Here is a 14,480-nt window from a genome sequence, read left to right as displayed (position 1 = left end):
AAGCCCAGCTGCCAGGTAGATGACCAACGTTCCAACAAAAAAAGGTCATGCGTCATACTATCGTGTAAATCAGAGCCGCTCACTATGTTACATAGTTTGGCGTCATCGGCAAATAGTGTTATTTTACCTTGAAGCCCCTGAGTCAGGTCCCCTATGAATAAGTTGAAAAGGAGCAGGCCCAAGACTGAGCCCTGCGGTACTCCACTTGTCACTTCTGACGTTTTAGAGAGGGTACCATTTACCACCACCCTCTGAAGTCTACCACTTAGCCAATCCTTGACCCATGCAGTTAGCGTTGAATATAGGTATTGGCTGAAAAGTTATATTTTTAATGATATATGAAAGTTAATCAAGTGTATATTTATAAGTTCAAGTTCAAATGATTTTTCTTATACACTTGTTGTAATATGTAAAAATGAATAAAGAATTAAAAAAAAAAAAAAAAAGTTAAGTATAAAACCTCAAAATCAAGTCTTTATCCTGATGGAATACCAAGGAAACTATTAATGTGGCCCGTCCTGATAATTCAAGATCTGATGACTCCAAGATGGCTGATATTTCTTGATCTGTAGTTACATTAATTTCTTTTAAAGTTCTCTTCAGGAAATAAATCTTCTGTAAGGGGGGAAGAGTCACTTCTGATATTTGCAATGTGGAAATTAAAAAGTCATTGAAAATCTCCCTAGGAGTCTTAAATTTAGGCATAGGAAAATTCAGGAACCTTAAATTTAAACTCCTGTTTTGATTTTCCAGATTTTCAATTTTACGCAGAAGGAAAATTTTATCCACTACTTGTTTTTTAGTTGAAGACTTTATCTCTACCATAGTTTTCTGAATCTCCCCAACTTCTTTTTATGGTCTTGCATATCAGTCTCAAGTTGTTAAACTTTAGTTGCAACATTAGCCATAAGAGAAATGAAGCCAGTACATACCAATTGCAGATTTTCTATGGCTCCCCAAAGTGAGTCCAGAGTAACCACTGCTGGTTTAACGAGGGGCTTGAGCTCAGGTAACTGAAAAAGTTCTTGCTCGGATGTCCTCTCCACTTCCCGGATCCCATCTCCCCCGAGCTCACCACCACTCGCCTGCAGTGCTCCTTCTCCACTCAATGTCCTCCCCGGGGTTACCAGCAATGGTATCGCCTCCACACTTGGTTGCCCCCAAGGTCCCTCCTCACAAATATCAATCTCTGTTGCTGTTCCCAGAGGTGGGGGAGGGTCAGGTCCCAACAGGCTCAGCGAGATCTCGCCGTCTATGCTTAGTCGCTCCTGGGGCTCAGCTGTGGATACGCCCGACGCTGAAGCTAATGGGACTGCATACGAAGTGATAGCAGTCTGGAGCAGTATTGAAGACGCTGACAGAGAAAGAGGGATACTTCTCTGCTTTCCCATTCTCTTAGGCATCTCAAGGTATGTAGGAATATCTTTTTAAAGAAGAAAAAGTACACCGCTGAAGAAGAAGCTTAAACACACATGTCCGCTCAGGTCGCCATCTTGTCTCCCCCTTTTTTTTCTCCTTTTTTAAAGATCGATCATCTAAAGTTATATTTAACAACAATACATCTAACACCTTTCCTATCAAATACGGCATCCCTCAAGGTTCTATCACCTTTATTATTCAACATATTCTTGGCACCATTACTGACATTAGGACAGTCCATCGGTTTTACTATGTTCGCTTTTGCTGATGACATACAATTAATCCATCCCACTGATCTTGATAATCCTGATGAGATCTCTATCATCAATCAGATATTAAATAAAATTAGCAATTAGCTTAGTACTAATATGTTAATTTTAAATACTAGTAAATCTAAAACAATGCTCTTCCACATTAAAGATGGGTTATCATTGTTCAGTCCAATCAAACTAAATTCTACCTCAATAGAAACAGTACCAACTATTTAAACTATTGGGGGTTACCTTTGACAGTAAACTTTCGTATCACGATCAAATCAGCTCAGTCATAAAAAAGTTGTTCTACCGTTTACGTATTATTCGTTCGCTCGCCAAACGATTAAACTCATCTTCCCTAAACATTCACTCGCTGGTTATCTCATGTCTTGGCTACAGTAACTTGATAAATCTTAACCAATTGTTAGTGTAGTCCTTATTCACTTCTCTCTAAATCACTAACTATTCTCTGTACTCTTTTTAAATCTCTAATATTGTAAAGCTATATGGTGCCTGTTTATATATTGCGGCCCCATATACACTGTAAAGAGATTATTGGTCTAGTACTAACATATACTTCATAATATATATATGTATATATATAGATATTAATTATTTTTTCATTTGTATGGACCTTCGGATATCAACTGGACCATGAATAATGCCCAGCAATCTCTTGTCTTCATCAGTCCACTTTATTGTTTATTTACTCAAAACTCTAAAATTCATTTAGTTTCATACTTACTCTTAATTTCATAATTCCATAACTATTTCTTCATTGTATTTCATTTTAATTTCCTACATTTCCTTACTTAATGTCTATTTCTTCTAATTTAATCTTATTACTTAGCTACTTAGCTTCAAGGTTAGCTCTCAAATATTCATCAATGCCATCTCTCCCGACATGCATGTATCAAACAGTGTTTTTCTTCAGGGTCGAGGGGAACAATCGAGTGTGTGCAATCTTGTATCAAGATTGACTACAGTAAGGCATTATATAAAGGAATTACCCAAAAAAAATTACGATGTTTACAAATTGTACAGAATACCTCTATTAAAATTATAACTAATGCAAGAAAATACGATCATGTAACCCTATTGCTGATCAACGCACATTGGTTACCAGTAGAGCATTGAATCATATATAAAATTCTACTATTAACATTCAAAACCAAAACTTCCGGTCAACCTGAGTTTATCAATAAACTTTTAATCCCTTATTCTTCCCAACGATCCCTCAGATCTGTTAATCAGAATTTACTTTCGATTCCCTCTTTAAGATATATCAACACTATGCAGACAAATATTTTCTCAGTCACTGCTCCCATACTTTGGAATTCAGCACCAAACCATTTGAGAGAGGAACCATATTTAAATAAATTCAAATCCAAATTAAAACCTTTCTTGTTTAAGGATTCCTTTGGTGCCTTTTAAGGATATTTTACAATCATTTCAGACTCACATTCCGGCGAGTTCCTGTGTTTTCACCTCTCTCTTGTCCTTTTTTCTAATTTAAATTTTATTTTTATTGTAGTTTTTACCCTTTCCTACTGTTTGAGCTTAGTCTATGTTAAATTACGTGTTTCATTTCTACCTCAGTAGTACTGATGTCTGTAATGTTGTATTTGTATAATTTTATTTTTTTATTTTTATTGGATGTAAACCACCTAGAAATATGATTGGGTGGTATAACAAATCTTTTAATAAACAAACATAAATAATTCTATAAATAGCTACTGAAATTTACATGAAACACATGCATAAATCACCAGAATACTGTCATGTATGAGCATATGTATGCATATATGCATGTACATGCCAAAATTCCGGCTATGCATTATTTTATAACAAGATACCTAAATGTGACATAGTTTGTAGGTGGGTACACATATGGATGAAGTTTGAGTGGAGCATGAGCAGAACACACAGTTATATGTATAAATTATGCACATTTTACTGCGTTAGGTAGAAGCATTTACACCAGCCCTATGACTAGTGTAAGTGCTTTTTACATACGATTATGCTAGTCTATAATAATAAAACGCTACATAGAAACATAGAAATATACGGCAGATAAGGGCCACGGCCCATCTAGTCTGCCCACCCCAATGACCCTCCCCTACGTTTCTCTGTGAATAGATCCCATGTGTCTATCCCATTTGGCCTTAAAATCAGGCACGATGCTGGCCTCAATAACCTGAAGTGGAAGACTATTCCAGCGATCAACCACCCTTTCAGTGAAAAAGAATTTCCTGGTGTCCCCGTGCAGTTTCCCGCCCCTGATTTTCCAAGGATGCCTGTTCCCTGATCCCTGATCTGTCGGGATGTGCCGGCAAGAGTGCACATGCGCGGTTATTATGTCACAACAGCCTCCCTGCTCTCCACCTCGCGCCGCTGCGTGTAGCTGCTTTCAAAACTCCCTGCTGGGAGGGCAGGGATGTGGGAGTGCGAGCTACTGGAGGGCCTGGTAAAGGTCAGAGTCGCTGCTTCCAGCTGGCTGCGCCCACAGATGACGGAAAAGGTACAGCACAGATCAGGAGGGAGGCTTCGGCGGCCTTCCTATTTCAGTGGCCGCATGTGGCGTACGCCATTACCCGGCCACCCTGGATTGCCATCTCGGAGGTGGCGGCACGGATGGAGGAGCGAGCGAGGCTGGGGAGGGAGGGGGAGCAGCGAACGGAAGGTTCAAATCTGCCCCTTTGCCTTTGAAGTTGATTTCCATCTGTTCCCTTCAGATGTTACTGCATGCATTTGTAAGTTCCCATATTGATTATTGCAATAACATTCACTCAGGCCTTACTCAATGTGAATTACGATGTCTCCAAACTCCACAAAACCATACGACTATTGTACCCCTCTTCCGCTGTCCTTATATTGGTTACCTCTCCCTCACCAGTTCCAATTTAAGATTTTATGTCCCCTCTCTAACTTGATTCTTCCTTATGCTCTTTAAATGCCAATTGATTATCCCTCCCCCCCACCCTTCCAAAGCCTCCAATGAAGCAGACAGGCATTCCACTTTCTTTTTCACTATGCCTAAGCTTTGGAATGCTTTACCCCAGTCAGTTAGAAGAATATCAGCCCTTCCTAGTTTCTTTTTTTTTTAAAATTTTTATTTATTGAATTTTCATTTTTTACAAAATTTGAATCTCAATTAATATAATTATTATTATATATCATTGTATCTAACATTAATATAACATTTATTTATGCAACAGTATATATTATATATTATATATAATCAAAAGTTATAAATCCCTCCCCATTTTTACAATTATTGATTCCAAAAATTATGCATATCCCACCCCATTTCTATATAATTATTATAATTGTGCTAAGAAGTCTAATCATTAGAATAATTAGTCAATGGTTGCCAAATTTTTTTGAAATTATTAAGATTCCCATGTTGTAATGCTAATACTTTTTCCATTTTATAAATGTGACATACAGAATTCCACCAGAACGTATAGTTTAATTTGGTATAGTCTTTCCAATTTTGAGTGATTTGTTGCATGGCGACTCCTGTTAATATTAAAAGCAGCTTGTTATTGTTTACTGAGATCGGACTCTGAGTTCTCATTGCAGTGCCAAATAATACGGTGTCATATGAGAGTCCTACATGATTTTCTAATAATTTGTTAATTTGGGGCCAAATCAGATTCCAAAATTCCTTACCTTCCTAGTTTCAAGAAGGCCTTAAAAATATATTTATTTGAGCAGGCCTTTAATTAACTCCTGTGGGGATGATCTGCAGGTCCTACACAGCGAGCATGTTATACTTTACTCCTACTGAATGTGTGTAAGTTACAACAAATGGAGCTCTTTTCTAACTTTCTGATTTTAGTAGGTAAACTGCTTTAACCAAAGGAATTGTGGTATATTAAGTAACAAATAAATTTATAGATGGAATGGCTCCTTATAGAATTCTCTCTTAGTATTATTCCCCTATGAAGTGTGGCAATGCATATCAGTGAAGTAAATCCTGATACTAAGACTTCTGGGGACAGGGAAATATCTTCTGCCACCGAAGAAAGACAGACAGGCAGAGAGACAGAAAGAAAGAAAGAAAGGGGGCAGGGAGAGAGAAAGAAAAACAGACAATGGACAGTGAGAGAGACAGAAAGAAAGACAGACAGACAGGGGGCCAGGGAGAGCGACAGAAAGAAAGACAGACAGGGGGAGAGAGACAAAGAAAGAAAGATAGATAGGGGGAAGGAAGAACGACAGAAAGAAAGCAAGAAAGAAAGAAAGGGGTAGGGAGAGAGACAGAAAGAAAGAAAGAAATGCCTAAGTCTACACATCTATTCTTGCACCCGTTAATGTAACGGGCTAAAAAATTAGTATTTTATAAAAGGAAAGTAGGCACCTATTTTCCTTTATAGAATGTGTATCCTCTAGCCCCCCAAATTCAGTATCTGGTGTCTAAGTTGTGCACGCAAATCAGTGTGTACAGTCAATTTACACACACAACTTGATTAATTGGCCTAATCAGTGCTGATAATTGTCCATTAATACCTCATAATTGAAGCTAATTGGCACTAATTAAAAGTTACATGCACAACTCGGAAAGCACAATTCTATAAAAACTATGCACCAGTTCCAGTGTGCAATTCTGAAAAAGGGGCATGGCCAGGGGTAGATCATGTGCATTCCTAAAAGTTATGTGCATTGTTATAGAATTTGCCCTGTCCGTGCACAATTTAGATGCAGGCATTTAGCCTGGTTTTAGATGGCCTAAATGGTGCGACTGAAAGTTATGGGATGTACAGGAACTTAGCACAATTCTATAAAAGGTACACGCACCTTGCAGAATCATACTAAACGCCATTCTAGTTGGTGCCAATTTTTTTTCAGCGCAATATATTGAAGAAGATCCTCGGTGCCTAAATAGAGCGCACTTCTATAATAGTACACCTATAAGAGTTCAGGTTTTGGGTGCCTTTATAAAATAGGCATCTTTTATGGACATTTCACACAGGGACTCTGTTATGAAATTACGCTGCCCCCTCCCCCCCCCCAATTAATGAATGGAGCACATATATATGGGAAGATTAGGTACTTACCTTAATAATCTTCTTTACAGTAAATATGCGCTTCATTCCTGAACTTTTGAATAGTCAATCTCTTCCCATGAGGTTCTGTGTAGAGAGCCTCATTAGCATTTTTCGTTCTGTCTCCCATCACTCTGGGTTGTCCTGTAATCCCTCAGTTTGTATCAAAGCAGATGAAGAAACATAAAATGAAGGACTACGGGGAAACTCCCCCCAAAACAAGTCTGTTCTGCTCATATCACATAACATAAAACATGAACCTCTGAGCTATCTGGGATCCCACACCACCAGGAGTACTAGAGGTGGCTAAGACCATGGTGCCGTGCAGCATGTGGGACATGGGCAGTCCCTCAGCCCACTATCCAGTGCAAACCTGGCATGAATCCAAGGTATCCTGGCCTGAGGAGTCCATCCCATCTGAGTTTAAGCCAAATCAAGGTGTTCTAAGGGATCTAAAGGCTTTTATTTTAAAGTTGGGAAATCCAAGATGGCCACTGCAGAAGCAATTTTAGTGCCAAATATGGACTGTTAAGCTACACTAGGGGTTAAAAATTCTGAAATTAGGATTTTAAGGGTAGGAGACCCTATCTCTAGCTCCAAAACCCCCTAAAAATCGAACCTAGAAACTGGACTGCTTGCTTGCTTCTGACTGCCTTTTAGATCCAGCAACCGGACGGAGACCTCAAACTACCACCAGAACTCAAGGGCACAGTCAGGGGAGGAAATACAGTTGGCTCTAATCCTGATTTTTAAAATGCCTTGGATCCACCCAGCCTGTGTTCAAGCCGGACAGAACCCGTGGCAAACCTTGCTCCCAAGGGACCAGTCCCTGGGCTCCCCAACTTTTACTGCAGGCTGGCTAAGCGGGTGCACTGTAAAACATTCTGCCCCTTGGCTACAGACTTCTGATCTCAGAGTCTGAGCTCTCTCACAACCAGAGATGTCCCAATGCTGGGAGCCTCTGCAGCACTGAAAAGAAAAAAACCTGAATTAAAGGAAAAATAAACATATGCAGAACAGACAGGCTTCTACTATCTCATGTGTAGAGAGACAAACTGAGAAACTGCAGGACAGCACAGAGTGATGGGAGGCCGAGCCAAAAAGTGCTAATGAGGCTCTCTACACAGAATCTTGCGGGAAGGGAGTTCAGGAATGATGTGCCTATTGCACTAGAATTATAATTATGATGAAGAGACACACACCAGAACAAAATAGTTGGTCTGTGGATAATAAACCAATTACACTAGTAAATTTAATAGGAAGGCATAGCTGAACATATTCAGATAAAACACACATTACAAAGTTCCCTGTTACTAGGACTTTACAGATACTATCTTTAAGAAATAAATGAATCTGAACCACTGCATAAAGATAAGACAGAAATTTTCAGACTACATATATTATTTTTAAGATCTTTCTCATGGGGGAAAAGGCATACATTTACATCTGTTTTTCCTTGGGGAAATTCTTCAATTGAAAATAACTGCATAGATTTGAAAATGCAATCTACACGGTTTCCTCCCCATCATAAGTATTTCATGGGGAACACTTCACTTCTATGTAGGTAGGAGCATACACTTTTAGCTACATAGAGGGTGGGCAATCTTCAGGCAGCCTTTTAACCTGGATAAATTGGTATTTACTCCGGTAAACGGTTTTAAAAAATTGTCTACTCTATAGCTACTAGTAACAGGCAGTTATCTTACACCCATAAAAAATTACTTTGACTAGACTGACACCACTATTTCTACGATCAAGAACTTGACTTGTTTAAAAAAGTGGATACCTGCGGTCCATCTCTGGCTTCATAGAAGTCACCCACTCTTATTTTTGCACTGAAGCTGAAATTGTCCCTTGTGATATCCATTATTCCATTTCTGGTGAGATACTGAAAAAATCACATATTTTTCCACTTCAGGTTTTAATAATTACAACCCAACTTTGTTGTATAACTATCCTCAAGAGTCAGCTATTTGTCCATACTTTACTGAAGATATATTTACATTTTAGGAGTTCAGCACAAGGTATATTAGCCTCGCTTAAAAAAGGCACTTTATACAAGAGCAAATATCATCACTTTGAAGAATATACTTATTATGGCAGAATCCATAGCATCAAAATATGTACAGGTATAGGAAATTATGTACCTTTATTACTTCAGGGTATTGTCTCAGCTTCTTTCCACATGGAGCATAATAGGCTACTTCTCCTTGAAGACGCCCACCAAGGTTCCTTATTCTTGTTTCTCTTTGCCAACTACATAAAATATTGTAATCTTGTTATAAAATATTCATTTTATGTACCTTATTCAAAACCTATAAACATGTGATTAATATCTTTAAAACTGTATTTAAAACTGTATTTAAAACACATGTACATTAGAGTCAAACTTTCAATGTCAGGACTAGTTTCCACAAATGTGGAGGAAAACTTTGCATAGGATGTCTAGGTTGGTAAAAAGATATTTAGGTCAGTAGTACCATATATACTTTGTGTGTTATCCTACCCTCGCTTTTCTGTTATACATTATATTGCTTACCCCTACCCTTTGTGTCACCCTCTGTTTTTATAATTTTTATTGCTTATAGTTTTATTTTTTATATATTATTAGTTATTAGTATCGTTTTTATTGTAAGCTGCTTAGTTGTCACACAAGTTTCGCCGCCTGTGTAGCAAGTAGGTTGTCATATAGTTTTTTGCGTCTAGTGCCTTTGAGTGGGGGGTAGGTGATCTGGGTTCTCCTTATTCTGGGTGAAAGGTTTCGGTGTAGGCAGTTGTTTAGGTAGATAGGTGCAGTTCCGTTTAGTACTTTGAATAGTAGTCAGTATAGTTTGAATTGGGTTCTTTGCTCGTATCGGTAGCCAGTGAGATTCTAGATAGGCATTGGTGATGTGATCATATTTTCCTAGCGAATAGATGAGTCTGAGAGCTGTGTTCTGTACTGTCTGTAGTTGTTTAATCATGTTGGTGGGACATGGTAGATAAAGGATGTTGCAGTAGTCTACAAGTCCTAGCACAAGTGATTGGACTATGATCCTGTATTGTACTTTGTCAAAGAGAGGCTTTAATTTAAAATGAAAAGGTTAGGACTGTAAACCAGGCGTGGATGGTATTTAAAAATATCACTGTGGAAGCCCAGACCAAATGTATTCCACTTAGCAGCAAAGGTGGAAAGAAGAGGAAACGAGAGCAGGCATGGTTAAATGGTGAAGTGAAAGAGGCTATTAGAGTAAAAAAAAACATCCTTTAAAGAATGGAAAAAGGATCCGAATGAAGAAAATAAGAAGACTAAACTAAACTAAACCTTAGGCTTCTCTATAACAACAGAGCTCGGCACGGTTTACAAAAAATTAGAAGAGAGAACAAGTACAATATGAATTGGAATAGTATGGAGAGGAGCGGAATTTACAACTTTGAAAATAGCCAAGTTTTCAGATGTTTTCAAAATAGTTTGAAAGAGTCCAGATCACGCGATTGAACAGGAAAATTATTCTATAACTCAGTAATTTTGAAAAGTAGAGATTTCCCTAATTTACCAATGTAGATAACGTCTTTCAACGTTGGAAAGGAAAATTTAAATTTTTGAGTAGATCTGGTGATATCAGATCTTACAAAATTCCAAGACAGGGGAATTAAAGGGGGAAGAATGCCATGCAAGATCTTGAATGTTAAGCAGGCACATTTAAAATAAACCCTGGAAATTATTGGAAGCCAATGAAGTTTTTGCAGAAGCAGAGATACATGATCAAATCTACTTTTTGCAAAGATCAGCCTGGCCGCAGTATTCTGGATCAACTGAAGTCTTTGAAGGTTTATCTTGGTCAGGCTTAAATAGACCGAATTACAATAGTCCAGCCTTGAAAGAATGATTGATTGAACAAGGACAGAAAAATGTTGTTGATGGAAACAGGATCTCACATTTCTCAACATAGGCTTGATGGTACCTATAAAAATTTGGAAAATTTACCCTCCCTCCGCAATTGGTCTTTGTAAAGATACTAGAGCAATTCTGGGGTTTTTTCCAAGCCAAATAAATTTTGTTAACATCTTATCCAATTTTTTGTAAAATGACCCCTGAAAAAAAATTGGTATCATACCCATTTGGTAACAAACTACTGGTAATATCATCATTTTTACAGTTTGTATTCTCCCCCACCAAGATATGCATAAAGGATTCCATTGTTCACACATTTCTGACACTTTTTGTAATAAATTTTTTTCATTAATTTTCATAGTCTCATCCACAGTTTTTGTAATCCAAATTCCTAAGTATTTTAATCCTTCTTCTTTCCAAATAAAAGAAAATGAGTCAAATAAACTTTTTGTACAATGTACATTGAGTGGAAGTACTTCTGATTTATTCCAGTTTATTTTATAACCTGAAAATTTTCCAAATTTTTCAATTAATTCAAGCAAATTTGGAATAGTTGTTTCCGGATTTCTCAAATAAAGTAAAATATCATCCGCATATGCTGATAACTTATATTCTTTATCTGAATGCAGAATACCCTGTATCTCCCTTACCTGTTCTATAGCTAATAATCGTTTTAGGGTTCTAAAACGATATCAAAAAGCAAAGGAGATAGTGGGCATCCTTGTCTAACCCCCCTTTGTAGAATAAATCTCAATGGCCACAAATTTGGTCTTGGAGAATGAGATGTACAGTGTCAGCATCTATGAGACAAACTTGGTTCTTTTTATTACATAGAGCTTTTTGGATCCCTACACGTTTGCAAAAATTAGACAGTTCTAAGTCCAATAAATGCTGGCACTGTAATCTGGAACCAGGGACATTAGATCACTTACTCTATCATTGTCCCTACATTAAAACTTTTTGGAATTCAATTTGGCCACAAATTAATAAATTGATGGAAAATCATATAGCAATATCATATGATACAGTATTATTTGGAATGATGATGAGGAAAAAAAGTCAAATTTCACCAGAAAATAACAAGCTTTTATTAATCATGACAGGGGTTGGCATTCAACATATAACCAATAATTGGAAGAATTATAATAACCTAAATTATACATTTTGGTGGAATACAATATGTCATATATTTAAAATGGAAAGAACAATAGCAATACAAAGAGGGACATATACTAAATTTATAAAAATATGGGGGCCATTGACAAAATATTGCAATGAATAAATAGTAGGATTTTTCTTCTTCTTTTCTTCTTTTAATTATCTTCTTTGTGACACACATAGAGGGGGGGCAGTGAAAATAATTTTTACATAAAAGATTATAATATGATATATAATATGTAATGTATGATTAAAAAATAATAGAAGGGTGGGGGGAGGGAGAGGGGGAAAAATATATTTAGAATATGATGTATTAGATATAAAAGTGATATTGTGTATTTATCAATTATATTTTAATATTTTGTACACTTTATGTAAAACTTGAAAAAAAAAAATAAAAAGGAAAAAAAAAAAAAAAAAAAGAATAAATCTTTCTGAAAAATTGTTATTGATATATAATCTAGCAGCAGGGGAGCTATACAATGCTTTTATTATTTGTATAAATCCGGATCCTATTCCAACCCATTCCATTGCCTGAAACATGAAAATCCATTCCACTCTATCAAAAGCTTTTTCAGCATCTAATGAAATAGAGAATGCTGGGTCATTGATGGATTGTGAAAAATTGCAGCCAGACCTTAGGAAGTTGGAAGACAGGGCCTCCAAGTGGCAGATGAAATTTAATATGGACAAATGCAAAGTGATGCACATTGGGAAGAATTAATCTGAATCACAGTTACTGGATGCTAAGGTCCATCTTGGGGGTTAGTGCCCAAGAAAAGGATCTGGGTGTCATCATAGACAATAATATGAAACCTTCCGCCCAATGCGTGGTGGTGGCCAAAAAAGCAAACAGGATGTTAGGAATTATTAAAATGGGATGGTTAACAAGACTAAGAATGTTATAATACTGTATCGCTCCATGGTGCAACCTCATCTAGAGTATTGCATTCAATTCTGGTCTCCTTATCTGAAGTAAGATATAGCGACACTAGAAAAGGTTCAAAGAAACATAGAAACATGATGGCAGATAAAGGCCAAATGGCCCATCCAGTCTGTCATCCACAGTAATTATTATCTCTTCCTCTCTCTAAGAGATCTCATGTGCCTATCCCAGGCTTGCTTGAAATCAGACACAATCTATGCCTTCACCACCTCTACCGGGACGCTGTTCCACGCATCTACCACCCTTTCTGTAAAAAAGTATTTCCCTAGATTACTCCTGAGCCTATCACCTCTTAACTTCATCCTATGCCCTCTCGTTCCAGAGCTTCCTTTCAAATGAAAGAGACTTGACTCATGTGCATTTATGCCACGTAGATTCTATCATATCTCCTCCAAAGTATACAGATTGAGATCTTTAAGTCTGTCCCCATACACCTTATGACGAAGACCACACACCATTTTAGTAGCTTTCCTCTGGACCAACTCCATCCTTTTTATATCTTCTTGAAGGTGCGGCCTCCAGAATTGTATACAATATTCTAAATGAGGTCTCACCAGTCTTATACAGGGGCATCAATACCTTATTTTTCCTACTGGCCATACTTCTCCCTATGCACCTAGTATCCTTCTAGCTTTCGTCATCACCTTTTCATCCTGTTTGGCCACCTTAAGATAATCACATGCAATCATACCCAAGTCTCGCTCTTATGTTGTGCACATAAGTTCTTCACCCCCTAAACTGTACCGTTCCTTTGGGTTTTTGCAGTCCAAATGCATGACCTTGCATTTCTTAGCATTAAAGTATAGATGCCAAGTTTCAGACCATTCTTCAAGCTTCGTCAGCCCTTTCTTCATGTTATTCACATCATACGGGGTGTCGACTCTATTGCAGATTTTGGTATCATCCGCAAAGAGCCAAATCTTATCCAACAGTCCTGCAGCAATATCATTTATAAAAATGTTAAAAAGAATAGGCCCAACAGAACCTTGAGGCACACCACTGGTAACATCCCTTTCCGCAGAGCGATCTCCATTGATCACTACCCTCTGTCACCTTCGACTCAACCAGTTCTTGGCCCAGCCCGTCACTTTGGGACCTATCCCAAGGGCACTCAGTTTATTTATTAGACGTCTGTGTGGCACACTGTCAAAGGCTTTGCTAAAATCTAAATATACCATATATAGCGCATTCCCTCTATTCAATTCTCTGGTCATCCAGTCAAAGAAATTGATCATATTTGTCTGACAAGACCTACCTTCAGGGCATCCGCTAAAAATCAGGGGAGGGAAATTTCATGGTGACTCCAGAAAGTATTTCTTCACTGAGAGGGTGATCGATCATTGGAATGAACTCCCACGGCAGGTGATTGAGGCCAACAGCGTGTCAGATTTCAAAAATAAATGGGATATTCATGTGGGATCTCTAATGAGGTAAGGGCAGGGGGTGGTGAGCAAAATCAAGGAGAAGGGTCAATAGAGTGGGCAGACTTGATGGGCTTTGGCCCTTTTCTGCCGTCATTTTTCTATGTTTCTATACCTCTAGTGATCCATTTTGCCTCCAGTCCTGACCAAGGTGATAAAGGGGATGATAAAGAGGAAAGACTAAAAAGGTTAGGGCTTTTCAGCTTGGAAAAGAGATGGCTGAGGGGAGATATGATTGAAGTCTACAAAATCCTGAGTGGAGTAGAACGGTTACAAGTAAATCAATTTTTCACTCCATCAAAAATTATAAAGACTAAGGGACACTTGATGAAGTTGCAGGGAAATACTTTTAAAACC

General features: G+C 37.8%; 1 protein-coding gene across 15 annotated transcripts in view; it reads right to left on the bottom strand.

The window, feature by feature from the left end:
- BAZ2B (bromodomain adjacent to zinc finger domain 2B) overlaps nt 1-14,480 on the bottom strand; it is a 535,524-nt gene that overhangs the window by 279,070 nt on the left and 241,974 nt on the right. For 11 of the 15 annotated variants that reach the window (XM_033946167.1, XM_033946164.1, XM_033946160.1 and 8 more), the window contains exons 13-14: nt 8,872-8,980; nt 8,511-8,612 (exon numbers count right to left, since the gene is read on the bottom strand). In XM_033946167.1, coding sequence (XP_033802058.1) covers nt 8,511-8,612; nt 8,872-8,980 — 211 coding nt within the window. The remainder of the gene's footprint in view (nt 1-8,510; nt 8,613-8,871; nt 8,981-14,480) is intronic. The other 4 variants (XM_033946170.1, XM_033946172.1, XM_033946174.1 and 1 more) reach the window with 1 other exon arrangement.

The sequence above is a fragment of the Geotrypetes seraphini genome, chromosome 5 (assembly GCF_902459505.1).
Source record: "Geotrypetes seraphini chromosome 5, aGeoSer1.1, whole genome shotgun sequence".
Classification (NCBI taxonomy): Eukaryota; Metazoa; Chordata; class Amphibia; order Gymnophiona; family Dermophiidae; genus Geotrypetes; species Geotrypetes seraphini.
Note: the sequence above shows the minus strand (reverse complement) of the source record. Positions and strands in the feature narration are given on the sequence as shown.